The 26,960-nt window shown below is 49.0% G+C and overlaps 1 protein-coding gene across 1 annotated transcript; it reads left to right on the top strand.

The window, feature by feature from the left end:
• The first annotated feature begins 3,007 nt into the window (after positions 1-3,007).
• Positions 3,008-9,610, top strand: ODAD1 (outer dynein arm docking complex subunit 1). Its single transcript, XM_051989730.1, has 14 exons — positions 3,008-3,300; positions 3,399-3,495; positions 3,677-3,866; positions 5,070-5,192; positions 5,269-5,382; positions 5,474-5,541; positions 5,968-6,155; positions 6,541-6,675; positions 7,329-7,411; positions 7,581-7,752; positions 8,018-8,181; positions 8,260-8,360; positions 8,669-8,747; positions 9,286-9,610. The coding sequence occupies exons 1-14, from the start codon at positions 3,102-3,104 to the stop codon at positions 9,361-9,363; spliced, it is 1,791 nt and encodes a 596-aa protein (XP_051845690.1). The 5' UTR covers positions 3,008-3,101; the 3' UTR covers positions 9,364-9,610.
• The last annotated feature ends 17,350 nt before the right edge of the window (positions 9,611-26,960 follow it).

Raw genomic sequence — 26,960 nt, 5'->3', positions numbered from 1 at the left:
GGAGGGAGGTGTTTGTGCAGACAGCTACTGCAAAGGCCCGGATGCGAGGGGACCAGGGCCTGGAGCGGGGCCGGGGCAGTGGCAGGGCAGAACTGCAGAGATGGCCGGCCCTCCGCAGCTGCCGGCGATCCAGGATGACTCCTAGCTGGGAGCCCGAGGCCCGGGAAGGGGGTGCCGCCCGCTCCCGGCATGCTGGGACCAGGGGCTTCAGGAGAAACCGAGGCCGTTTTGGACACCTTGAGCTTAAGCCACCTACCGGATGTCGGCTGTGAGACGGCTGTGCTGAGCTCAGGTGGCCGTCCCTAGCTCAAAATAAACGGGACAAACTCCCAGTGACCGTCCGGCAAAAGACATTTATTTAGGGGAATGGGTTCCGGCCAAAATGAAGGGGAAATGGGCACCCAAAGCAGCCGATGGGCAATCCGGGTGGAGAGCAGTTAGCGAGGAAAGACAGTTAACCAGGAGAAAGGAAATCCTCTGAGGTGGGACTGGCCCTGGCCCGGCAGGTCCTACTAACCAGAGTGAGGAGAACGGCGCCATGATGGGGAGAGGCTACCTCATAGTGGGCTTAGCACAAATTAAAAGCTTTTTATTTTCAAAATATGCATGGATAATTTTTCAACACTGACCCCTGCAAAACCTTGTCTTCCAAATTCCCCCCTTCCTCCCCTCCCCTCCCCTAGGTAAGTAACCCAATAGATTTTAAACATGGGCAATTCTTCTATATACATGAACACAATCATGCTGCACAAGAAAAATCAGATCAAAAAGGGGGGGGGGAGAAATGAGAAACAAAATGCAAGCAAACAAAAAGTGAGAAGCAAAAAGCGGTCCCCACTCCGCCCCCACAGTCCCCGCTCTGGGCGCAGATGATTCCCTTCCTCACAAGACCATTGCAACTGGCCTGAATCGGCTCATTGTTGAAAAGAGCCTCGTCCATGAGAACTGATCCTCGGACAATCTTGTAGAAGCAGATCCTTCAGAGGGGAAATTGAGCCTGGGCGTTTCTCAGGTGCAAAGGCAGGAACTCCGGCGGTCACGAGCCAGACCTGCCCGAAGACATGCTGAGCAGCTGAGCAGAAGGTTGTTAGAAGATACCCAGACGCTGGGGGATGGGCTATGGGGGTTTCTAAAGCGTTTCTTCCTAAGTGTGAGAAGGATCTGCTGATCGCTTCTCGGGTCAGAGGGACAGTAAATCGGGGCAGTTGCAGATCGGAGGTCAGCACGGAGACTGGGGAGGGCGGGGCAGATTTGAGATGACGACATCCCCGGGACCCGAGGAGAACTTGAGCTAGTCTAGAGGGAGGAGAGCAAAGGGCCCAGGACAGACGGGGAGGGAGGGACACCTGGGACCAGAGGGCCTAACCTGGAGAAGGATCCGGCAGAGGAGCAGTCAGGGAGCGAGGAGAACAAGGAGACGGGGTGTCCCTAGAGAGGAGAGAGGACCAGACCGGAGTTTTCGGCACAGAGGCTGCGAGACGGGTCAAGGAGGGTGCTGGGTTCCTTAGCTGCCTGGCTTCTCAGGAAGGGAAGGGAGTGAGACCTGGGAGACTGTCTCTGGGGATCAGGCAATGTTTGGCCAAATTAGGAGCCGCACCTTTAACCCCGAGGACGGAGGCGGCCCCGAGAGGGCGGGTGGAGCCCCCGAGTCCCAGGTGCCTGCGAGGGTCCCAGGCTGGCCCGCTCCCGGGCGTCAGGCTGAGCACGGGGAGCTCGCTGCTTCCTCGCACAGGAAACCGCAGGCAGCTTTGGGGCACGCCCTGTCCCGTGGGGCGCCGAGCCCGGGCTGGCCTGCGGGCCTTCGACGCCGGGCCTGGGTCGCTGCCGGTGGCCTACACGTGGAGGGCTACTCCGGCCGGGGGCGGGGCTCCATCCCCCGAAGGTGGGGGGATGGAAGGAGGAGCCAGGGGGAGGCCCCGCCCCCGTTCCAGGCAGAGCGAAGACTGTTGGCGCGCAGGCGTATTAGGCGGGGGCTCGAGGGAGGGAGGAGGCGGTGAGCAGCTCTCCCTCAGTCTACTTATGCCCCATTCGCCGCTCGCAGATTGAGCGCTCTTCTACCCCAGCACCGTGCTCTCGGCAGCTCCTCTTGGGGAGCTCCTCCTTGCCCCTCCTCTCCGCTGCTCCGCCCTCCTTTCCCTTCTGCCCCGCCCCCTCCTCCCCTTGGCCACTATTCCTCCAACCCGCCCACTCCCTTGTCGGGCTTCAGCTTCCCGCAGAGACCCTTCCCTTAAATCCCCATCTTAATTCCTCCCCAAGTCCCTCCTCTCAGTCCTCTCAGCATCCCCAGCCACTCCCTTTCAAAGCTTTCTCTAGAATCTCCCGTTTAGCCCCGCCCTTGTCCCACCTCCAGCCACTCCCTCTAAAAGCTCCTCTTAAATTTCCCGCTTAGCCCCGTGTCCTCCTTAGCCCCGCCCTTGTCCCATTTCCAGCCACTCCCTCCAAAACGCTCCTCTTAAATCTCCCGCTTAGCCCCCTGGCCTCCTTAGCCCCGCCCTTGTCCCACCTCCAGCACCCCCAGCCTGCCATTTTCAAAGCCTTCTCTTATATCTCCCGCTCAGCCCCCCCCTCGTCCTCCTTAGCCCCGCCCTTTTCCCACCTCCAGCCACTCCCTCTTAAAAGCCCGATCTTAAATCTCCCGCTTAGCCCCCAGTGCTCCTTAGCCCCGCCCTTGTCCTGCCCGCAGCCACTCTCTCAAAGCTTCTGTCAGATCTCCTCTTAGCACCTCCTCCAACTCCTCCTCCCAAGGCTCCTGAGCTCCGCCTCGCAGACCCTCCACGTTCTCCCCCCCAGCCCCTCCTTCCCAACCCCGCCCCCCACCTCTCCTCGGCTTGCATGCCTGCCCTGAGCCAGCCCGAAGAACCGGGAGTCTTCTGGAGGAGATGCTCTGAGCCAGCCCCCCCGCCACCCGTGGAAGTGTTAGGGGAGGGCCGGAGGGAGGGAGGGAAGAGGGGGGAGGAGCGTGAGGGAGGGGTGCCCGCTCCGCCGCCCCGTCCGGGCCAGCTTCCCCAATCCCCGCAGCTGGCCCAGTCACCTCAGCAACCAGGACTACAACAGAGGGAATAGCCAGGCGAGGTCCTTGTCTGGACAGCTAGGGCCCCGCCATGTCCCGGACGTCCGCCATGTCCCGGGCGTCATCCACGTTCTTAGCCTCCCGCTCCCAAATTCCCTACCTGAATCTTCCACCTCCCCCGGACCCCCGAAGTAGCTTTTTTCCCCAGGCCAGCGTGCCTCTGGCCGCCAGCATGCCTCTGGCCGCCAGCGTGCGCTCGGAGGACAGCGAAGCCTATCTGGACAGCTCAGGTAAGTGCTCCGGCCTGGGGGGTCGGAGCTGGGCCCCTGGCCGGCCCCTCCCCCCGTCCCGGCTGAGCCGGCCCCGCACCTGCCCCCCTGCCCTGCAGAGGGGGAGCTGAGCCGCCTGCAGAGACAATGCCGGGTGATGGAGGCGGAGCGGCAGGCTTACAGCAGGGAGACCCAGCAGCGGATCCACAAGCAAATGTGAGTCTGGGCCCCGGGGCCGGAGGAGCGGGAGCGGGAGCGCGAGCGCGGGGGCGCCGGGGACTCCCAGGGCAGCTCCCTTGGCTTCGGCTCTGCACCTCTCGGAGGAGGGGGTTGCACGGGGCGGCCCCCCCTCCCAGGTGCCGGCCAGCTCCAGCTCTCTCGGGCTCTGACCCGGCAGGGTGGAGATCTGCAGGCTGCAGCAGGAACAGGCCGAGCTTCAAGTGAAAATGAACATCACGCAGAACCAAGCCCACAGGATCATGGAACAGGCCCGGGAGAAGGGTCTTCGCAGCCTCCTGGACCGCCGGCAGCAGCTGTACAAGGAGGTGGTCAAGGAGCAGCAGCATCTGAAGAAGCTGGACCAACAGGTGGGGCCGGGAGGGGATGGGGCTGGGAGGGGATGGGGCTGGGAGGGGGCGATGCAGGAGCTTGCTCTGGGGGAGGGCACGATGGAGGGGAGGTGGGGAGGGGGTCGGTGCAGGAGCCTGGCCTGAAGAGGGAAAGTGGGGAGGGGGTCGGTGCAAAGGCCTGGCCTGAGGAGGGAAAGTGGGGAGGGGGTCAGTGCAGGAGCCTGGCCTGAGGAGGAAAAGTGGGGAGGGGGTCGGTGCAAAGGCATGGCCTGAGGAGGAAAAGTGGGGAGGGGGTCAGTGCAGGAGCCTGGCCTGAGGAGGAAAAGTGGGGAGGGGGTCGGTGCAAAGGCATGGCCTGAGGAGGAAAAGTGGGGAGGGGGTCAGTGAAAGGGCCTGGCCTGAGGAGGAAAAGTGGGGAGGGGGTCAGTGCAGGAGCCTGGCCTGAGGAGGAAAAGTGGGGAGGGGGTCGGTGCAAAGGCATGGCCTGAGGAGGAAAAGTGGGGAGGGGGTCGGTGCAAAGGCATGGCCTGAGGAGGAAAAGTGGGGAGGGGGTCAGTGCAAGGGCCTGGCCTGAGGGAAAGTGGGGAGGGGGTCAGTGAAAGGGCCTGGCCTGAGGGAAAGTGGGGAGGGGGTCAGTGCAAGGGCCTGATCTGGGGAGGGGGAGGTGGTGGGTGCAGGGGCTTGGCCTGGGGAAGGGACAGTGGAGGGGTGGCTTGAGGTAGGGAGCCTGATCTGGGGAAGGGGAGGTGGAGAGGGTGTCAGTGCAGGAGCCTGACCTCAGAGCCCAGCCTGGGGTAGGGATGCAAGGGCCAGGCTGAGGTGGAGTGGTAGAGGAGAGGTGGGGAGAGGGTCGGTAAAAGGGCCTGGCCTGGAGGGAAGAGGGGGGGGGGGCAGGGGAGTGCTGGGTCCTGGCCTGGGGAGGGGGCGGTGGAGGGGAGGTGGGAGCTTGCAGGAGGCTGGCCTGGAGGAGGGAATGGGGAAGTGGTGCAGGGCCCCAGACTCCCAGGGCAGCCAGTGGGGGGCCCTGGCCTGAGCTGGACAGCAGGAGAGGGTGCAGAGCTGGACCTGGGCCCTGGAGGCAGCCTGGGAAGGGGGGGCAGGGGAGTGCAGAGCTGGGGTCTGGCCTGGAGGGCCCACCAGGAGGGGAGGGCGGAGCTAGGGGGAATGGGGACTGATGGAGTCTTTTTTTCCTGGTACCACCCTGGCCCACCCTGGCCCCAGATTGTCAAGTGGGAGGCCCGAGTGTTGATGCAGCTGAAGGAGCTCAGGGGCCCAGGTCTCATCCTGAAGAGGAAGGCCCAGAACCTGCACAGGGTGATGGTCCTGGAGAACCAGCTGAACCGGGTACGTGCCCTCGGGGCCCTGAGGGGGGGGCCCAGGCGTCCGGCGGCGCTGTGACCCTGCCCTCCCGGCCCCGCAGGCCATCACGCGCTTTGACACCCAGCTGGTGAGGAACAGAGTCCTCCGGGAAGAGCTGGGTCTGCTGCACATCCAGAGAAATCGCTTTCTGAACATCAACCACCAGCTGAAGAAGGTCAGGGCTGGGCCGAGGAGGAGGAGGGGGCGGGAGGAAGGGGGCCCCGCCGCCGGGCCCCCTGCCAACCGGCCGTGCCCCTGCTGAGCAGGAGCTGAGTGACATCCGGTCCGACATTCAATCCCACATAGACAACTCCAATTCGGCCTTCGATGCCAGGTAACCTATGGCTGCTGCCTGGTGGGCCAGGGTGCCCCCTCTGAGCTGGGAACGGGGGCGCCGGGCTTGTGGCGGATCCCGGGGAGGCTGGGGCAGCCCCCCCCCCCCGTTATGTACCTCTGGGAGCCCGTGTTCCCCGTCCCGGGGCCCTCCCCACCATGGGGGAGCCAGGCGGCTCCGGCCCGGCCCCCCGTGGGACTGGGAAAGCCAACCCCAGCCCACTTCTTCCCCGGGCCGGACTGGGGGTACAGCCCCCCCCCCCAGCCGGCTGAGGGAGCCAGGCTTTCACGGGGGGGGGCAGGTTTGTGTGTCCCACCCCGCGTGCCTTTGTGACCTGCACGTGCTTCTGGCCCCTGCCCTGGCCCTCCGCCCCCATTTGCCTTTCGGGCTCCCCGCGCCTCCGGCCCCTCCCACCATGTCGTGCAGGGAGGAAGCCAAGCTGAAGCTGAGCCAGCTGCAGGAGAAGCTGCACAAGGACGTGAGCCAGTACAACGCCGAGCTGCAGGTGATCCAGAGGCAGATCTGCCACCTCGAGCAGCTGCACAAGTTCCTGGTGACCAAGAACCAGGAGAGATTCGTGGACGCCGAGGTGCTGGAGGCCCGGCGCAAGCGCGGTGAGGGCGGGCCCCACAATTCCCCGGGAGCTCGGTCCGCCGGGCCATCTCCCATTGGGCGGGAAGAGAAAGCGAGCCCCGGATTGGGGCGGGGCTGCCTTGGGGCCCCTCCTCCCCGTGCGACAGCTAGGGAAACTGAGGAGCTGCGGGGGGAGGGGCGGGGCCCACGTCGGAGCTCGCTTTCGGGAAGCTCTCGGAATCCTCCTGCAGGAGCAGCTTCCCGGGCCTGCGCTGGGGCCTCGGCCCCCGAGAGCTGGGAGAGAGGGTCCCGGGGCCCGAGGAGCAGGCTCCCTGAGAGGAAACGGGAGGAAAAGCGGCGTGGGAGGGAGGCGGAGGCGGCGGGGGCCGGGAGCCGGCCGGCTGCTGACCCTGGGGCTCCCCGCAGAGCGGGAGGTGGCCGAGGGCCTCCGCAAGACCTCGCACGAGAAGGCCATCATCCAGTACGAGGAGGTGCTGGAGAAGCTGGCCGAGATAACGGGCCAGGCCACGGCAGAGGAAATCTTCCACACGTACTTGGAAAGTAAGGGCGGGAGGGCCGGGGGGAGCCCCTCGGCGCCCGCGCACCTTGGCCAGCGCCCGCCCGCAGCAGCGCCCCCTAGCGCTCGGGCCGCTTCCTCCCCCAGCTCCCGCCCGGCCCTCCTCCCGCACCCTGCGTGACCCCCCTCCCTCCCTCCCTCCATCAGTCCGTCGGTCCCTCCCTCCCTCCCTCCCTCCCTCCATCAGTCCGTCGGTCCCTCCCTCCCTCCCTCCCTCCTCCCTCCATCAGTCCGTCGGTCCCTCCCTCCCTCCCTCCCTCCTTCCATCCTTCCCTCCCTCCCTCCTCCCTCCATCAGTCCGTCGGTCCCTCCTCCCTCCCTCCCTCCTTCCATCCTTCCCTCCCTCCCTCCTCCCTCCATCAGTCCGTCGGTCCCTCCCTCCCTCCCTCCCTCCATCCTTCCCTCCCTCCCTCCCTCCCTCCCTCCGTCTGTCGGTCCCTCCTTCCCTCCCTCCCTCCCTCCGTCTGTCGGTCCCTCCCTCCCTCCCTCCCTCCCTCCCTCTGCCTTTCCTTCTCCTCCCCGCTTTGTGCGTCTCTCTTGTCTTCCCTCCCGGCCCGCGCCCATCCCGCCCGTTCGCGCAGCCCCCTCCTTCCTCCGGCTCTCCGCAGCCTCCCCTGTTTCTCCCTCCTCATCTCAGATGAAGAAAAAAACTTTGCCGAGTTCACCTTTATCAACGAGCAGAATTCGGAGATGGAGAAACTCAAAGAGGATATCCAGGAGGTGAGAGGCTCTCGGGGCACAGCGGGCCCCCTCCCCGCCCGCGGTGGGAGCAGGCCCCCGCCGCCCCCCCCCATCCCCGGGGCTCGGGCAGGTGCACACCCTGCCGCCTCCCGATCCCAGGATCCTCCAGGCCGGCGGCATCGCTGAGGGCTGTCCCTGCCGTTTCTAGATCCAGGATGCCGTAACTCAGTTGACCTTGGCCCAAGAAGAGGCTGACAAGGGGGTCCAGTACCAGCAGCTGCAAGAGCTGGAGCAGCGGAAGGAGGATTTGGCTAAGGAGGCTGAGATGGTGGAGACGAAGCACAACAACCTGAAAAAGATCCTAGAGCAGCTCAAGGAGGGTGAGGGACCTGGGGGTCTGCCCGGAGGAGGCCGAGGGCAGGGTTCAGCCGGGATCCCCACTGGGCTCCCCGGGAACCAGGGGATCTCTGGGCAAGTTCCAACCTCGGCTGGAGGCCCCAAGGACTTGGGGGGCACTGGGGAGGGTAAGAAGGGCTGCGAAAAGGTAGCTGGGGAGTTGGGGCAGGTGAGGAGGGGCTGATGGGCTGTGGCCCCCGGAGCAGGGAGGCCGGGCCCCGCTGATCCTCCGCTGGGGCCCGCCCGCAGCAATCCAGTCTCTGTTCTACAAGGCCAAGTGTGACGACTCTAAGCTCAAACAGCTGCTGGGAGGCAGCCACATCGGGAACAAGATCATGGAGCTGCTCCTCAGCCTCATTGAGCAGCGAGTCATTGACCTGCTGGCCGCCCAGGCCTTCGAAAGCTTCTCCATGGTCAGGGGCATCCCCGGGGGTGCTGGGGGGGAGGGGCCAAGACTGGCGCCCCAACTAACCCCGCCTTCTTCCCCTCAGGAATCCCCCACCTACAACCCCCAGGCCACTGCTCTCCGGCTTCTGGGCCAGACTCCCGAGGTGGCCGTAAAGAAGACCTCTCTCCCACAGCCCCCTACCATGTAAGATGTCTACGAGGATCTGGGCGGCCGGGAGGGAAGGGGCCACGAGAGAGGAGGGGAGGACCTGGGCAGACTCCTGGAAGACGGGAAGGCTGTGGAGGGAGGGATGGTGGGGCATTCAGAGCTAGCGGTCAGGAAGGGGAGAGTGCTGGGAGGCAGCTGGAGACTCGGCGGGACCCCAGAGGAGTCAGGGCTCCGGATTGAGAGGGCCATCGAGCTGGGGGCCTAGGAACAGAGGTCCTCCGGAGTGGAAATGGGGCTGGGAAGGCTTCCAGGCCTGCTGAGACAGCCAGACCCTTCCATTCAAGGGAGGATCCTGTGGGAATGGAGCTGACAGGCGATCGGCCCCTGAATCCCGAGGAGTTGAAAAACCTGGTACTCAAGATGGTGAGGAATACCGCCCCTCTCCCTCCGTCCCTCTCTCTCGGTCCCTCTTTCTTCCTCATGCTCTCCTGTATTCCCCATTATCCTCAGGTACCTTCCCTCCCACCAGCCATCCTCGGGCTCCTGCCCTCCTCATCCTGGCCAGCTCTTCCACCTCCCCTCCCCCATAGCCCTCCTTATCTCATTCCCACTCCCCGCTTATTTCTTAGATTTTGGAGGGTGCTCTACCCTTCATGAGATCTCTCTGTCTCTCTGTTTCTCTCTGTCTCTGCCTGTCTCTGTTTCTCTCTGTCTCTGCCTGTCTCTATTTGTCTCTGTCTCTGTTTCTATCTCTCTGTCTCTGCCTGTCTCTGTTTCTCTGTCTCTGTCTCTGTTTCTCTCTGTCTCTGTCTTTCTGTCTCTCTCTAAATGTAGTGTTCCCTATTTAACCCCTTCCTGCCGGGAAGGGCCGTCAGAGCCAGCAGCTCTGCGCCCCCCTCCAGCGCCCCTGGGCCGGTTCTTCCTGGGCCCCTCCTCCTCACCCTCTCCCCAATAACTGCAGGTACAGGATCGGGAGCTGGGCAAGGACATGCCTATGAGCATGTCGTTCAGCAGGAAGGCAGAGAAGTCCATTGTGTAAGAAGCCCAGGTTTCAGCCCCACACCCAGCGTCTGACTTCCCTCACACCCCCTCCCCTCGCGGGTCTCTGCGCGTGGCGGGGGCTCTGGTCTCCTGCTGGGTGGGCCTGTCCCTCCAAAGTGTGTCTCCTCCCATTCCTTCCAAAGCTCCCGGCGCAGCTAAGCTTGGGGGGAGCCGGGGCGGGGCGGGTCCAGTGATGCTGTGACCTCAGGGAATAAAAGTTTCTTGCCCCCGGGGGGCCGCAAGGCTACTGTCCTCCATTTGAAATTGCGCTCAGTGGGAGGGGGGTGGGGGGGTGGAGTGCCCACCTCAGCCAGCCTTGGGCCGGGAGAAGGCCCCCGACGTTTCTTCCCGAGACCCCCGGAAGCTCCTCCCCCCTCTCCGCCCCGGCTACAGAGCTGCCAAGCGGCTTCTTCCGGGGTGAGGGGCGCAAAGGAAGCGGGGGGTGAGGGGAGGGGGCAGAGAATAATAGGAAGGCCCCTGGACCGACAGGGGAGAGCCAAGGCCTTGGCGTCCCCGAGGTCGCAGAGCTCGCGCCAGGAAGGGGCGGGGGCGTGTCCTGAAGGAGAGGAGGGCTGGGAGAGCAGTCGCCCTGAAGTGTTTTCACGGATTTCTCGGGGAAGAGGGAGGGGACTTGGGGGTAAAACCTGCCGCAAGGAGGGGAGGTGCGGAGAGGGGGAGCGTCCCCCTGCAGGGGGTTGCCTGAGGAGGTGGGGGCTCCTCCGAGCCTTCACGGTGGGCGTGGTCTAGTGGGAGCCCCCGGATGGATGACTCCGCTGAGCTGGACATGGAGGTGCCTTCCCGGACTCGCTCAGAAGCCCGATTCCTCCCGTCACCCCCAGCAGGGGGACCCCTAGTTGATCACCGGTTCCCCTTAGCCCCAGCCGGGGATGCCCCAGGGGCACCCTGAGCGCAAGACCTTCAGCCCTCCGCCCTGGGCCATCCTGGGGAGCAGCCCCCTCCGGCCGTCCAGGGATTAGTCCGGCCCCTGCCGCTGCAGGTGCTGCAGCATCTGCTCAAGCCCCAGAAAAGGAAGTTGGTGCCCCCCAATCCTCGACACTGGACAGGGGTTCATTCAGCATCATGGGATTTTATGGCCGGGAATTAGCTTTTTCAAAAAATGGCTTTGCTAAGAACTGGCCCGAGGAGAAGAGCCTGGACTTGGGCCCAAGAGTTCTAGAACTGGCCAGGCCCCGGACCCAGGAGGATCTCTATGAGGTGACTGAGAAAAAGACCCGTTTCACCGAGTTGGGTCTAAAAAAGCCAAAGTGTGCGCTTTTATTCCTAAGCAGGCAGATGGGCGTGGGAACAGAACAGGATGGGCTTAAGACAGCAGGGTCATAAAAACAAAAACTATTGTCCTGGCCGGGGTAAGGGCAGAGCAGTCTGACCCGGCGGGCCCCTGGTCCGGCTGCTTCTCAGAAGACAGTGGGGGTGCCAGGGCCCTGGTCCGGCTGGTTCTCAGAAGACAGTGGGGGTGCCAGGCCCCTGGTCCGGCTGGTTCTCAGAAGACAGTGGGGGTGCCAGGGCCCCTGGTCCGGCTGGTTCTCAGAAGACAGTGGGGGTGCCAGGGCCCTGGTCCGGCTGGTTCTCAGAAGACAGTGGGGGTGCCAGGGCCCTGGTCCGGCTGGTTCTCAGAAGACAGTGGGGGTGCCAGGGCCCTGGTCCGGCTGGTTCTCAGAAGACAGTGGGGGTGCCAGGGCCCTGGTCCGGCTGGTTCTCAGAAGACAGTGGAGGTGCCAGGGCTGAGTTAAAGAGTACAGGATACCCAGAGGGTACATAAAGGTGAAGAACCCTGGGAGTCCCTTAATCGGGCGTTGATAGGAGCTGGTCTGAATTGGCCTGGCACGGCCGTCGGAGTTTGGGGTTTGAGAACACTGCAGAGGATTTCTTGCACGCCCAGCTGAAGGGACGCTCAGTCTCTCTTCTGCGTGGCTGATCCCAGGCCAGTGTGACCACTTCTGGGGAGTCGGGAGCTGGAATAAATCAAGGTGGTAAAAGTCACCACCAAGGTGGCACCGTCCACCACACTCTCTCCTGGCCTGAGGTGTCCGGGCAGACTAAGGGGGGTGTGTGTGGCCACTGACATTTTTTCCCTCGAGGCAGAAGAGCCCTTGATCTCTGGGCCTGGGTGGGTCCAAGATAAAGTAGGAAGGCAGAGATGAGAGGGGCCGGCGCAGGGCCTGCCAGCTGAATGGCATGCCAGCAGAAAGCCTCTGGGCCGGGCCTGTTGACAAAAGCACTTCTTATTAACAGAAGCCCATAGCCCTCCTTGCCAGGTGCCCGGGTGTCCAGTGCTGCAAGACTGGCCCACACTGGAGAGAGCCCGAGGTCCCTGGAGGACCTGGCCATCCCTCGGACAGGGGTCCCCTTCGCTCGGCCCGGGAGTCCACGGCCCCATCAGTCTTTGAACCTTCAGCTTCTGCTCAGCATAATCAGGATCTTGGTGAAAAGGCCACAGACATGGTCCGGCCGCAAGGGTTGCATCTCAACAGGACCCTTTCCCCACATTCCCCTCGGTGCCGTTGTGTCAGGTACAGATCAACCCACTTGGAGGGCTCCCAATGGACCAATTCAGAGAAGGGAACCAAGAAAACAACTGTTGACATCAGGTCCCACCTAAGATGTGGCTAATCTTGACTTGTTCAGGTGACATTTTAGTACGGCTGCTACGACGACCACCACTACTGTAAAATCAAAATATATTTACAGCTCAGGAACTTTTTTTTCCCATTGAATAGTACCTTGGGTTTTTCCCCTAATTCCATGGAAAGATAGTCATCAAAATTTATTTTTGTAAGATTGTGAGTTCCAAATGTTTCTCCCTTTCAGGGTGGCAGATACAGGTTATATACGTACAATCAGGTTAAACATATTTCCACGTGACTTAGGTGTGGAATCAGAATCAGAAAAAAGGGAAAAACCCCATTTTAATGAAAATATTCGTCTGCATTCAGTCTCTCTAGTTATTTCTCTGGATGTGGACGGCATTTTCCCTAAGTTTTTTAGATTTGTTTTGCATCGCATTGTTTGAGAAGAGCTAAGTAGTCGATCATCACACAATGTTGCTCTTACCGTGTAGAAAGTTCTGCTGCTACTCATTTCATTCAGCATCAGTTCATGTAAGTCCTTCCAGGTTACTCTAAAATCTGCCGGCTCATTTTTTTTAACAAAAGCTTTTTATTTTTCAAAATACATGCATGGAGAATTTTGCAACATTAGCCCTCGTCAAACCTTGTGTTCCAGTTTTTCCCCCTTTCTCCCATCCCCTCCCATAGATGGCAAGTCATTCAACATATGTTAAACATAGGCATACGTATTTATATAATTATCTTGCTGTACAAGAAAAAAAAATCAAACCAGGAAATAAAATGCAAACAGAGAATGTTCTGTTGTGATCGACACTCAGTTCCCACAGTCCTCTCTGGATGCAGATGGTTCTACAACAGGTCTATTGGAACCCACCTGATTATCGTTGAAGAGAGCCAGGTCCATCAGAATTGGTCATCGTATAATCTTGTGTCTAATGATCTACTGGTTCTGCTCACTTCCCTCAGCATCAGTTCCTGTAAGTCTCTCTAGGCCTTTTTGAAATCTTCCAAAAAAAAAAAATCTTCCTGCTGGTCGTTTCTTACAGAATAATATTCCAGAACACACAATTTACCCAACCATTCGGCAATTGATGGGCATCCATTTTCCAGTTTCTGGCCACTACAAACAGGGCTGCCACAAACATTTTGGCACATACAGGTCCCTTTCCCTTCTTTAGTATCTCTTTGGGGTATAAGCCCAATAGTAACACTGCCGGATCAAAGGATCTGCACAGTTTTATGGTCCTTTGAGCACAGTTCCCTATTGCTCTCCAGAATGGTTAGATCCGTTCATAACTCCAACAATGCATCAGTGTCCCAGTTTTCCCACATCCTTTCCAATATTTATCTTTTCCTGGCATCTCAGCCAATCTGACAGGTGTGTAGTGGTATCTCAGTGCTCTTAATTTGCATTTCTCTGATCAATAGTGATTTAGAAAATTGTTTCATATGACTGGAAATGGTTTTAATTTTTTCATGTGAAAAATGTCTGTTTATGTCCTTTGACCATTTATCAATTGAAGAATGGTTTGAATTCTTATAAATTTGGGTCAATTTTCTATTTTAGAAATGAGGCCTTTATCAGAACCCTTGAATGTAAAAATGATTTCCCAGTTTGTTTCCCTTCTAATGTGCATTAGTTTTGTTGATACAAAAATTTCTTAATAGAATCAAAATGATCTTTTGTGGTCAATAATGATCTCCAGTTCTTCTTTGGTCCTAAATTTCTTTTTCCACAGGTCTGAGAGGTTCTAATTGAATAATTATTATGTCTAGATCATGAACCCATTTCTACCTTATCTTAGTATGCAATGTTAGATGTGGGTTGATGCCTAATTTCTGCGATACTAATTTCCAATTTTCCCAGCTGGGGTCTTTGGGTTTGTCAAACACTAGATTGCTAGAGTGATTGACTATTTCGTCCTGTGAACCTAATCTATTCCACTGATCAACTTGTGTCTTTCTTAGCCAATACCAAATGGTTTTGGTAACTACTGCTTTATAATATAGTTTTAGATCTGGTACAGCTAGGCCACCATTTGATTTTTTTAATTAGTTCCCTTGAAATTCTTGACCTTTCCTTCTTCCAGAAGAATTTTGTTAATTTTTCTAGGTCTATAAAATAATTTCTCGGCAGTTTGATTGGTATAGCACAAAATAAATAGATTCATTTAAGCAGTATTGTTATTTTTCTTATATTCACTCGACCTATCCAAGAGCATTTGATATTTTTCCAGTTGTTTGTATCTGACTGTATTTGTGTGTTCATGTAGTTTTTGACTTCCCCTTTCTGCCTTCTCATTTCTTACGAACAATAGTATCCTATTACATTCATACAGCACAACTTGTTCATCCATTCCCCGATTAATGGGTATCCTCTTGATTCCCAGTTTTTTGCCACCACAAAAAGAGCTGCTAGGAATATTTTTGTAAATGTGGGTCTTTTCCCTTTTTTATGATCTCTTTGGGAAACAGAAGTAATCATGATTTTCCTGGATTGAAGGAAATACACAGTTTTATAACTCTTTGGGCATATTCCATATTGCTCTCCAGAATGGTTGGATCAGTTTACAACTTGACCAACAATGCATCAGTGTTCCAATGTTTCCATATCCTCTCCAATGTTATCATTTTCATTTTCTGTTATCAGTCTTCTAGCTAGCTGTGAGATGGTACCTCAGAAATTTTAAATCTGTGTTTCTCTTGAGTGATTTAGAGCATTTTTTCAGATGACTCTAGATAGCTTTAATTTCTTGACCTAAAAACTTCCTGTTCATATCCTTTGATCATAATATATCAATTGGGTGTGGAGATTGAAATTATCCCGCTTATAATAAAATACCGAGGCAGAGCTCTGAGCCAATGGCATTTTATTAAAGGCTTACCATGACAGGTAAACTCAAGAGAAAAGGGCCCTTAGTTAAACTTCCTGAAGTTAAGCAAGTGAACCAAGAATCTATAGCTCACAGCTCGGGGGTCTTATATACACAAACTTGATAGGATTTTATCAAACTGCTTATAACTGGAATAGAGTAGGGATCCAAATGAATTACTTCTCAAATGGGGAATGACTTGTACTCTATTAAATTGGACTCAGTTCTCTCTATATTTGAGAAATGAGACCTTCATCAGAAAGATTGTAAAAATTTTTCCCAGCTTTCTGTTTCCCTTTACTCTGGGTTGCATTGGCTTTCTTTGGGCAAAATCTTTTTTAATGTGATCAAAAATAGCCATTTTAGATTTCATAATCTCTTTCGTTTCGTCAAAAATTCCTCCCTTCTCCAAAGATCTGAGAGGTAAAGTATTCCTTGCTCTTTAATTTGCGTATCATATTACCTATCGTGTCTAAATCCTGAACCCGTTTTGATTTTATCTTGGGATAAGGTGTGAGATGTTGATCTGTGCCTACTTTCTGCCATACTAGTTTCCAATTTTCCCAGCAGTTGTTGTCAAATAGTGAATTCTTATCACAGAAGCTGAGGCCTTTGGGTGTGTCAAACACTAAATTGCTATAGTCATTAACTATTGTGTCTTGTGAACCTATTCCTCTGATCCACCGCCATATTTCTTAGCCAGTACCAAGTGGTTATGATGACCGCTGCTTTATAATACAGTTTCAGGTCTGGTTTGGCTCTTAGCCTGTGGTGGCAGGGGGGAACATAGGTTAGGGGGTCAGAGGATGCAGAAAGGGTAGTCCCAGATGTTTCATGTAGTGATCTGGTCCCCAGATATCTCTTCTTAGGCAATATGCTTTATTCTCAGGAGACCATTATTTGTTTCTCAGATTAGGGGGTCAGAGGATGCAGAAAGGGTCGTCCCAGATGTTTCATGTAGTGATCTGGTCCCCAGGTATCTCTTCTTAGGCAATATGCTTTATTCTCAGGAGACCATTATTTGTTTCTCAGATTCCAAATCTGGAAGTTCTGACTGAAACTAATACAATCACTTCAATTTCGGTCTCTAATTTTGAACTTTCACAAAGAATTTCAGTTCCTATTCTTACCTAAATCCTGTACCTGATATGTTTGAGAGAATATACTTGTAAATCTGTCTTGTTTTAGTGCTTTTTTGGTAGAAAACTCATTTTTGATCTGTTCTTCCATTTAAAATTATCAATCTGTGTGTAATTTTTTTTAATAGCTTTTTATTTACAAGTTATCTGCATGGGTAATTTTACAGCATTGACAATTGCCAAACCTTTTGTTCAATTTTTCCCCTCCTTCCCCCCACCTCCTCCTCCAGATGGCAGGATGACCAGTAGATGTTAAAAATATTCAAGTATAAATTAGATACACAATAAGTATACATGACCAAACCGTTATTTTACTGTACAAAAAGAATCGGACTCTGAAATATTGTACAATTAGCCTGTGAAGGAAATCCAAAATGCAGGCAGGCAAAAATATGGGGATTGGGAATTCAATGTAATGGTTCTTGGTCATCTCCCGGCGTTCTTTCCCTGGGTGTAGCTGGTTCAGTTCATTACTGCTCCATTGGAACTGATTTGGTTCATCTCATTGCTGAAGATAGCCAGGTCCATCAGACTTGATCATCATATAGTATTGTTGTTGAAGTATATAATGATCTCCTGGCCCTGCTCGTTTCACTCAGCATCAGTTTGTGTAAGTCTCTCCAGGCCTTTCTGAAATCCTCCTGCTGGTCATTTCTTACTGAACAATAATATTCCATAATATTCATATACCACAATTTATTCAGCCATTCTCCAATTGATGGGCATCCACTCAGTTTCCAGTTTCTGGCCACTACAAAGAGGGCTGCCCTGTGTATAGTTTTTAAAGAAAATATATTAGTCCTGTTTTTCTCAGATTTTCTCAAGACTCATTATTCCATTTCATTAGAAAATTTTCACATTGCTTTGTGAATTCATCCTTCAGAGGAGATATTCTCTATGTTATAATTTGATTACAAATTCAGGTTAAGATTATAAGGTGTTTATGCTTGCATCCCATTACAAAAACTCAGAGCTGTTCCAATATCCATTTATGATTGAATAGATTTAGTATTGTACTTTGTAATTATAGAAATTTGCTATGAAGGAATAGTGACATAAGGGAAAGATTTCCTTATTTTGACATCACTTCTGGACAAAAGTGGTACAGATGGCCAATGGCACTGTCAGTCAGGTGGAATATGTCATGTTAGGGAAATTAAGTCAGGAGAATCCTACCTCAGCTCATGCTAACATGAAACAGGCTTTTCCATGAAAATTCTATGTATAAAGTTGAAGTCATGGATGTTGACTCAATAGCATTCCTTAATGAGCGTACCTGGAATCAGACTCAGAATAATATCAGTTATCAATTCCATAAGGTCTTTTTTCACTTAAAAATTATTTAGTACTTTATTTACTTCCAGTTAAATGCAAAAACAATTCTTAACATTTACTTTCAAAACTCTTGAGTTCCAGGTTCTTTCTCTTCCTCCCTCCCCACTCCATTCCCATTGAGAATGTAATCAATTCAATAAAGGTTATACATGTGCAGTCATGAAAATATTTCCATAATAGTCATATTGTGAAGGAAAACATAGATCAAAATTTAAAAAACGCACAGGAAAAATTTTAAAGTACGCTTCAGTGTGCAGCGAGTCCATCAGTTCTTCCTCTGGGTATGGGGAGCATTTTTTGTCACACGTCCTTCAGTTGGCTTGGATCATCGTATTGCTGAGAACAGTTATGTCATTCACAGTTGATCATCTTACAACATGGTTGTTGCTTTTCATTTTGCCTCAACTCATGGACCTCTTTTGGGATTTTTCTGGGAGCTTCTTGCTCGTTTCTTCTTGCACAGTAGTATTCCATCATAATTACATTATGACAGTTTATTCAACCATTCCCTTTGATGCCCATTGATGGGCATGCACTCAATTTCCAATTTTGACTCCCCACTCCTCCCTTCTAGTCTGTTCATCCTTAACCCCTTCCCTCTCTGCCATCCTGCAGAGTAAGATTTATTTCCATATGTTTTTCCAACAAACTCAGAACTGAATGAGGTTCACTCAGTACCTCTTACTTTCCTCCTCTTCCCCAGCAGTATAAAAGCTTGTTCTGGCCTCTTTAAGGCTTGATAATTATTCCATTCTACCTCTCACTTTCTCTTTCTCCCACTAAATTACTCTCTCATCCATTAATTTAATTTTTTATATATCTTTCCATTACATTCCCGTGCCTCCTATTTATACATACACTCTTTTGAACGGTCCAAATAATGAGAAAGTTCTTATGAGTTACAAGTATCATATTCTCAAGTAGAAATATAAACAGTTTAACCTTATTTAAATTCCTTATGATTTCCCTTTCCTGTTTTCCTTTTTATGCTTTTTGAGAGTTTTTTTTTTTTTTTTTGAAAACCAACTTTTCCATTCAGTTCTAGTCTTTTCATCAGGAATCAGTCTTTTCCCCCTGAAGGATTATACTCAAGTTTTGTTGGGTAGGTTATTCTTGGTTGTAATCATAGCTCTTTTCCCTTCTGGAATATCATATTCCAAGCCCTCCAATCCTTTAATGTAGAAACTGCTGAATCTTGCGTTATTCTGACTGCGGCTCCACTATATTTGAATTTTTTCTTTCTGACTGCTTGCAATATTTTCTCCTTGACCCAAGAGCACTGGAATTTGGCTATAATATTCCAGGGAGTTTTCATTTTGGAATCTTTCAGTAAATGATCAGTGGACTCCTTCAATTTCTGTTTTACTCTCTTGTTCTAAAACATGAGGGCAATTTTCCTGGACGATTTTCTGAATGATGTTTAGGCTTGTTTGGGACAAAAAGACCTACCCAAATTGACTACTCAGAGATCACTCATAGAAAGCAGAATTATTTGTTAGAATCTCGAGAAGCGGACCCCATCCTGGTCTGTGAGCCAAATTCACAGCAGGAGAGAGCCAGAGCCTTGAGAATCTTCACAGCTTTTATACATTTCAGACAAGAACCTCCAAAATCCTGCCCTCTGTATGCTGTGATTGGTCACATAAGCCTGTATTCCCCTATTTGGTCAGTGGAATGCAGTAGACAAGGTGATAAACATCTTTGGCCCATAATCTCTTCTTTGGACAAAGGAATGCAGTTGAGGTCTTATCTAAAATCACATGACTGGGGCCTATAGCTTTTTCTTTTAGTTTTTAGCTAACAGTCTCTTTCCACACAGGCTCTTATTTTGAGCATGGTTTTCAGGTAGCCCAATAATTTTTGAATTAAATCTCCTGGATCTAGTTTCAGGATCAGTTGTTTTTCCAATGAGATGCTTCCCATTGTCTTCTATTTTTTCATTCTTTTCACTTTGTTTTATTGTTTCTGGATGTCTCATAAAATCTAAGTTTCCATTTGCTCAATTCTAGTTTTTAAGGAATTTTTTGTTCAGTGAACATTTAAACCTCCTTTTCCAAGTTGTCCAATTCTACTTTTAAAGGAATTATTTTGTTTTTTTCCCCCATCTGTTCAGTTCTGATTTTAAGGCATTTTTCTCTTTATTAGCTTTTTGTTCTTCCTTTACCATTTGTCTTAGACTGGTTTTTAAGATGTAATTTTATTTTTTTATAGCTTTTTATTTAGAAGTTATATGCATGGGTAATTTTACAGCATTGACAATTGCCAAACCTTTTGTTCCCATTTTTCCCCTCCTTCTCCTCTCTCCCTCCCCCAGATGGCAGGTTGACCAATACATGTTAAATATGTTAAAGTATAAATTAAATATAATATAAGCATACATGTCCAAACAGTTATTTTGCTGTACAAAAAGAATCAGACTTTGAAATAGTGCACAATTAGCCTGTGAAGGAAATCAAAAATGCAGGCAGACAAAAATAGAGGGATTGGGAATTCAATGTAGTGGTTCATAGTCATCTCCCAGAGTTCTTTCCCTGGGTGTAGCTGGTTGAGTTCATTACTGCTCTATTGGAACTGATTTGGTTCATCTCATTGCTGGAGATGGCCACGTCCATCAGAATTGATCATTATATAGTATCATTGTTGAAGTATATAAGGATCTCCTGGCCCTGCTCACTTCCCTCAGCATCAGTTCCTGTAAGTCTCTCCAGGCCTTTCTGAAATCCTCCTGCTGGTCATTTCTTACAGAGCAATAATATTCCATGACATTCATAAGCCCCAATTTATTCAACCATTCTGCAACCGATGGCATCCACTCGGTTTCCAGTTTCTGGCCACTACAAAGAGGGCTGCTACTAACATTCTTGCACGTACAGGTCCCTTTCCCTTCTTTAAGATCTCTTTGGGAGATAAGCCCAGTAGAAACACTGCTGGATCAAAAGGTATACACAGTTTGATAACTTTTTGAGCTTCCAAATTGCTCTCCAGAATGGCTGGATTATTCACAATTCCACCAACAATCTATTAGGGTCCCTGTTTTCCCACAATCCCTCCAACATTCAGCATTATTAAGATGTAATTTTAAAAATTCATTAATTTTTGACACTTACTTTGATAAAGATTTTGATTTTCATTTTTTCCCTTCTTCCTTCCCCTCCTTGTCCCCAAGATGGAAATAAATATGATCTAGGTAATACATATCCAATCATATTAAACATATTTCCACATTAATAATGTTGTGAAAGAATCAGAACAAAAGGAAAAAAACAGAAAAAACAAACAAAAAAATGAATATAGTATGCTTCAATCTATATTCAGATTCCAGTTATTTCTCTGGAGGTAGATCGCATTTTCCCACCATGTGTCTTTTAGAATTGTCTAAAATTGTCTTTTAGAATGGTTCATTGTATTGCTGAGAAGAGCAAAGTCTATCAAAATAGGTGACACAATGCTGCTCTTATTAAGATGTCCTCCTGACTCTGCTCATTTCACTAGCCATCAATTCATCTAAGTCTGTCTAGGTTTTTGTGCAATCTTCCAGTGTAAAGATCTTGTTTGGTTTTCTGGAGATCTTGGAGCAGCCTTCCTTTCAGTTGAGTAATCACCACAAGAATAGCCAGATGTTAAAGTCCAAAAGTCTTTATTGTTTCCTTGCCTGGGGCTGGGCGGCTTTCTGGAAAACCTTTCAGACTGGCCTTGGTCTCGGTGGGGGAAGCAGCCACCATGGTGGTGTGAGATGGAGTGAATGAATCTGGCTCTGCCCCTTCCGAGTCTGTGTCTGGCTCTGCCCCTGGCTGAGTTTGTCCCAACTTATATGCCCTATTATAATTATATCATTTACAAGATACTGAATATAAATCAATCATTCTATCACTAGGAAACCATTATTTGTTATAAGATTAAATCAATCATACGGAACTAGAGAACTATTAAGCACCGTGCTAAACCAGACAACCATTGTCTCATCATTGGCATAGGGTGTGAGACGTTAGTCTATCCCTAGTTTCTGCCATACTATTTTCCAGTTTTTCTGGTAATTTTTGTTAAATAGTGAGTTCTTATCCCAGAAGCTGCAGTCTTTGGGTTTATCAAACTGTAGATAACTCTAGCCATTGACTGTGGTGTCTTCTGCACCTAATCTAGTCCACTGATCCACCACTCTCTTTCTTAGCCAATGGTGACCGCTGCTTTATAACATAGTTTTAGGATGGTTTGGCTCTTAGCCTGTGGTGGCAGGGAAAAGGCCAAAGCCAAAGCAAAGCAGGCAGGAACAGTTGGTTAGGGGGAACAGAGGATGCAGATAGTCCCAGACGTTTCAATATGATTTATTCCCAGCAATACTCTACCTACTTCTTAGGTTCCAAATCTAGAGGCTCTGACTAAACTAACATAGTCATTTAATTTTGTTCTCCAATTTTGAACCTTCAAAGAATTTCATTTCCCATCTAACTTGCTGTTTCTGTTCTTACCTAAATCCTATACATGATATACTGTTTGATAGAATATACTTGTAAGTCTGTCTGGTTTTAGTGCTTTTTTTCAAAGGAAGCTAATTATGGACATTTAAAACGATCAATCTGTGTGTAGTTCTTGGAGAAACAGTCTAGTTCTGCTGCTTTTCTCAAAATTTGCTATTCTATTTAATTAGAAATTTTTCACATCCCCTTGTCTAAGGGGAGACCCTTTGGCGGATATTATCCCTACATTATCATTTGATCACAAATGCTGGCTGAAAGTATACCATATTTATGCTTACGTTCTATTATAAAAGCTCAGAGATGATCCAGTATCAAGCTCTAATTGATTTAGTCTTGTACTTATATAAAACCATGTGATTATAGATTCACCCATACCCACTTAACCTCCTTCCTCTTCCAGTGTAAAAGTTTTTTCTTGCCTCTTTAATGCTCGATAACTTACCCCATTCTACCTCTCCCTTTCCCTCCATTTCTTTCTCACCCATTAATTTTACTTTTTGGATATCAGCTCATCCCATGCAACTAATACCTGTGTCCTCAGTCTATACATACTCCTTGTGTCTTAATATTGAGAAAGTTGTTATGAGTTACAAATATCATCTACGCATGTAGCTAAGTAAACACTTTAACCTTATGAAATTACTTATGATTTTTCTTTCCTGTTTTCCTTTTTATGCTTCTCTATAGTCTTGTAACTGAAAGTCAAATTTCTATTCAGTTCTGGTCTTTTCATGAGGAATGCTTGAAAATCCTTTATTTCCCCAAATATACATCCCCTCTGAAAGATTATTGTCAGTTTTGTTGGAGAGGTACTTCCTGATTCTATGCTCTTTTGCCCTCTGGAATATCATATTCCAAACCCTCCTCTAGATGGCAGGATGACCAATACATGTTAAATATATTAGAGTATAAATTAAATACAAAATGAGTATACATGTCCAAACCGTTATTTTGCTGTACAAAAAGAATCGGACTTTGAAACAGTGCACAATTAGCCTGTGAAGGAAATCAAAAATGCAGGCAGACAAAAATAGAGGGATTGGGAATTCTATCTAGTGGTTCCTAGTCATCTCCCAGCGTTCTTTCGCTGGGCGTAGTTGGTTCAGTTCATTACTGCTTTATTGAAACTGATTTGGTTCATCTCATTGCTGGAGATGGCCACGTCCATCAGAATTGATCATCATACAGTATTGTTGTTGAGGTATATAATGATCTCCTGGTTCTGCTCATTTCACTCAGCATCAATTCATGTAAGTCTCTCCAGACCTTTCTGAAATCCTCCTGCTGGTCATTTCTTACAGAACAATAACTTTCCATAACATTCATATACCACAATTTATTCAGCCATTCTCCCATTGATGGGCATCCACTCCGTTTCCAGTTTCTGGCCACTACAAACAGGGCTGCCACAAACATTTTGGCACATACAGGTCCCTTTTCCTTCTTTAGTATCTCTTTGGGGGATAAGCCCAGTAGAAACACTGCTGGATCAAAGGGTATGCACAGTTTGATAACTTTTTGAGCACAGTTCCAAATTGCTCTCCAGAATAGATGGATGTATTCACAATTCCACCAACAATGTATCAGTGTCCCTGTTCTCCCACATACCCTCCAACATTCCGCATTATCTTTCCCTGTCATTCTAGCCAATCTGACAGATGTATAGTGGTATCTCAGAGTTGTCTTAATTTGCTTTTCTCTGATTAATAATGACTTGGAGCATCTTTTCATATGGCTAGAAATCACCACTCTACTTCTTATCCAGCATCATATTGTTTTATGACTGTTACTCTATAATACAGTCTTAGATCTGGTCTGGCTAGCTCCCAACATTCTCCTAGCTTGTGGTGGCAGGGGGGAAAGGCCAAAGCCAAAACAGCACATGCATGAACAGTTGGTTATGGAAACAGATATGCAGAAGGGAAAGTCCCAGATGCTTCACGTAGTTATTTGATCTTTAGATATCTTTTTCTTGGACAAATCTGTGGTTGTCCTTTATTCTTAGCAACAAACACTCTGTTGGGTTCCAAATCTAGAGAGTCTGACATTCTAATACAGTCACTTAAATTTGGTTCTCCAATCTTGAATCTTCAAAGAATTTCAATTCCTATATAACTTGTTTTTATTCTTACCTAAATCCTGTACTTGATATGCTGTTCGATAAAATATACTTGTAAATCTATTTCTAGTGCTTTTTAAAGGAAGCTCATTTATGGCCTCCTCTTCTGCCTTTTAAATGATCAATCTGTGTGTTGTTCTTAGAGAAAACAGTCTAGTCCTGCTGCTTTTCTCAAAATTTGCTATTCCATTTAATTAAAAAAATTTCACATTGCCTTTCTAATCATTCTCCTCTTTGGAGAATATTGTCCCTATAAAATATTTTGATCATAAATGCAGATTAAAATTGTATGGTGTTTATTCTTGCATCCTATTATAAAGGCTCAGAATTGTTCCAGTATCAATCTATTATTTATTAGAGTTAGTATTGTACTAATAAAACTTTGTGATTATAGAAATCTGCTGTAAAAGAATGGGGACAGGAGGAAAATGTTCCCTTATTTTGATGTCAATTCTGGGCAAAAGTGATATAGATGGGCAATTACATTGAGTCAGGTTTAAGTCAGCAAGGTGGAATGTAGAAATGTCATGTCGGGGATACTGAGTCAAAAGAATCCTACCTCAGCTCATGTTATCAGTCATTCTCCCAGCCTTTTCCACAAGAGTTCCACTTGCCCTTCATGGATCTAAAACTCCATAGAGTTGCTGGCATTCTGGATCAATAGCATTCCTTGATTATCATATGTAAAGTCAGACTCAGAATAATATCAGTTGTCAGTCTCACAAGATCTTTTTTTATTTTAAAAATTATATTTAGTGTCTTATTTCTCCCAGTTAAATGCAAAAACAATATTTGAAATCACTTTCAAAACTTTTTGAATCCCAGATTCCTTTTCTCCCTCCCCACTCCGCACCCCTCATTGAGAATGCAAGCAATTTGAGATAGATTATACATGTCCATTCATGAAAAAAAAAAAAAAAAAAACATTTCCAGTCATGTGGTGAAAGAAAACATAGACCAAAAAAGAACAAACCCTCAAGAAAAAAAATTTTTAATGTAATTAATCTGCACTCAGAAACCATCAGTTCTTCCTCTCAGTATGGATAGCATTTTTCATAAGTCCTTCAGAGTTGTCTTGGATCATTGTACTGCTGAGAATAATTATATCATTCACAGCTGCTCATCTTATAATATTGCAAAAACAGCACAATAGTATTTCATCGTAATTACATACAACAGTTTATTCAACCATTCCCTTGGTGTCCATTGATGGGCATCCACTCAATTTTCAATACTAATCCTCCTCGATCTTTCCTCCCTTCTCCCCTTGCCTTTCCCCTCCTACTATTCTGTAGAGTAAGATCGATTTCTACACCCACTTGAATATATATGGTATTCCTTCTTTGAGTTAATTCAGAGGAGAGTAAGATTCACTAACTCTTAACCTCTCTCCTGTTCCCCTTCAATGTAAAAGCTTTTTCTGGACTCTTTTATGTATGTTAATTTGTCCCGTTCTACCTCTCCTTTCCCTTTTCCCTACTACATAACTTTCTTACTCTTTCTTACTCGTTAATTTAAAAAAAACTTTTCCTTTACATTTCAGCATCACCTTTACCCCCCCAATACTCTTTCTAACTGCCCTAATAACGAGAAAGTTCTAATGAGATATAACCGTCTTCCCATGTAGCAATATAAATAGCTTATTTAATCTAATTAACTTCATTATGATTTTCCTTTCCTGTTTTCCTTTTTATGCTTTTTCTAGAGTCTTGTATTTGAAAGTCAGCTTTTCTATTCAGCTCTGGTCTTTTTTAAATCAGGAATGCTTAAAAATCCTTTATTTCATTGAATATACATTTTTCCCCCTGGAGGATTATTTTTTTGTTGGATAGGTTATTCTTGATTGTAATCATAGCTCCTGTGCCTTCTAAAATATATTCCAAGACCTCGAACCCTTTAATGCAGAAGCTGCTAAATCTTGTTTGGTGGCGCCACAATATTTGATTTTTTCCCTTTGGCTGCTTGCAGTGTTTTCTCCTTGAGGCAGGAGCTTTGGAATTTGGTTATAATATTCCTGGGAATTTTCATTTTGTGATCTTTTTCCAGAGATGATCAGTAGATTCTTTTAATTTCTATTTTACCTTCTGGTTTTCCTGGACAATTTCCTGAAAGATGATGTCTAGACTCTTATGGTTTTCAGGTTGTCCAATAATTTTTAAGTTATGTCTCGTGAATCTATTTTCAGTCTCACTTGTTTTCCCAAAGAGATGCTTCCCATTGTCTTCTATTTTTTTTTTTCATGCTTTTCTGTGAGGACCAAGTTAACACTCTGGATACTTTAGAATCAGTCGGAGTCAGGATAAGCAAAAATCCTTGGTCTTTATTCTTGTTCAAAATGAGAGGAATGGATACAGGAATCTCCACACCTCTCTTCTTCTTCTCCCAGTCAGGAGTCACTCTGGCTTGTCTTACTCCACCCTCTAATCCTACTTACAATTCTCTGTCTACACTAACAGATCAAGCCAGCACAAAATAGTGGAGTGGGCCATTTTCCAAGCATATGCTAATAGAATATTGTCCAATAAGTAATTAGCCTTAAGTGCTCAGTTGTCTGACCTCAGTGCATGAACGCAAGAGTTTTCAGTGCTTTACATCTTCTGCTTTCTTTTGTTTTAGAACACATGGTCATGCCATCTCTGACTTCTCAGGGAGGTGAGAGCCCCCAAAAGGAGGTAATCACACCCTCCCTGACTTCTCAGAAAGGGAGATGAAAAGAACCAAAGGGAAGTGGGGGTTGCTAGCTGGTTTTTGGGCTGAAGGGTCTTATTAGAAACAGGTATGCACAAACCCATCAGCATGGGAGGTATTACACAGGCACATAGCAATAACACACAGACTAGCAGTGATGACTCTCCCCACAGTCAGTACAGGCTCGATGTGGTGTAACAAACATGAATTGTCCGTGCAAATAGTATGAGTCAACATGGTGTTATAAAAGATTTCCAGAAGTCCTAGAAGGAGGGTATGTAAACAACAGTCACACATATGCCTCCTTCAGCAGCCAAGAGATAATCCAAAACCAAACTATTGTCCATTGCTTCACGTGCCAGGGAATCCAATGATCCC

Source organism: Antechinus flavipes, chromosome 3 (genome assembly GCF_016432865.1).
Source record: "Antechinus flavipes isolate AdamAnt ecotype Samford, QLD, Australia chromosome 3, AdamAnt_v2, whole genome shotgun sequence".
NCBI lineage: Eukaryota > Metazoa > Chordata > Mammalia > Dasyuromorphia > Dasyuridae > Antechinus > Antechinus flavipes.
This window is presented reverse-complemented; position numbering and strand designations above follow the sequence as displayed.

Excerpts from the sequence above, each read along its gene's own strand:
- ODAD1 (XM_051989730.1), top strand. The coding sequence starts at position 3,102 with ATGTCCCGGACGTCCGCCATGTCCCGGGCGTCATCCACGTTCTTAGCC. Across the intron at positions 3,496-3,676 it reads CAGCGGATCCACAAGCAAAT|GGTGGAGATCTGCAGGCTGC; the intron begins GTGAGTCTGGGC and ends CTGACCCGGCAG. Across the intron at positions 7,753-8,017 it reads CCTAGAGCAGCTCAAGGAGG|CAATCCAGTCTCTGTTCTAC; the intron begins GTGAGGGACCTG and ends GCCCGCCCGCAG.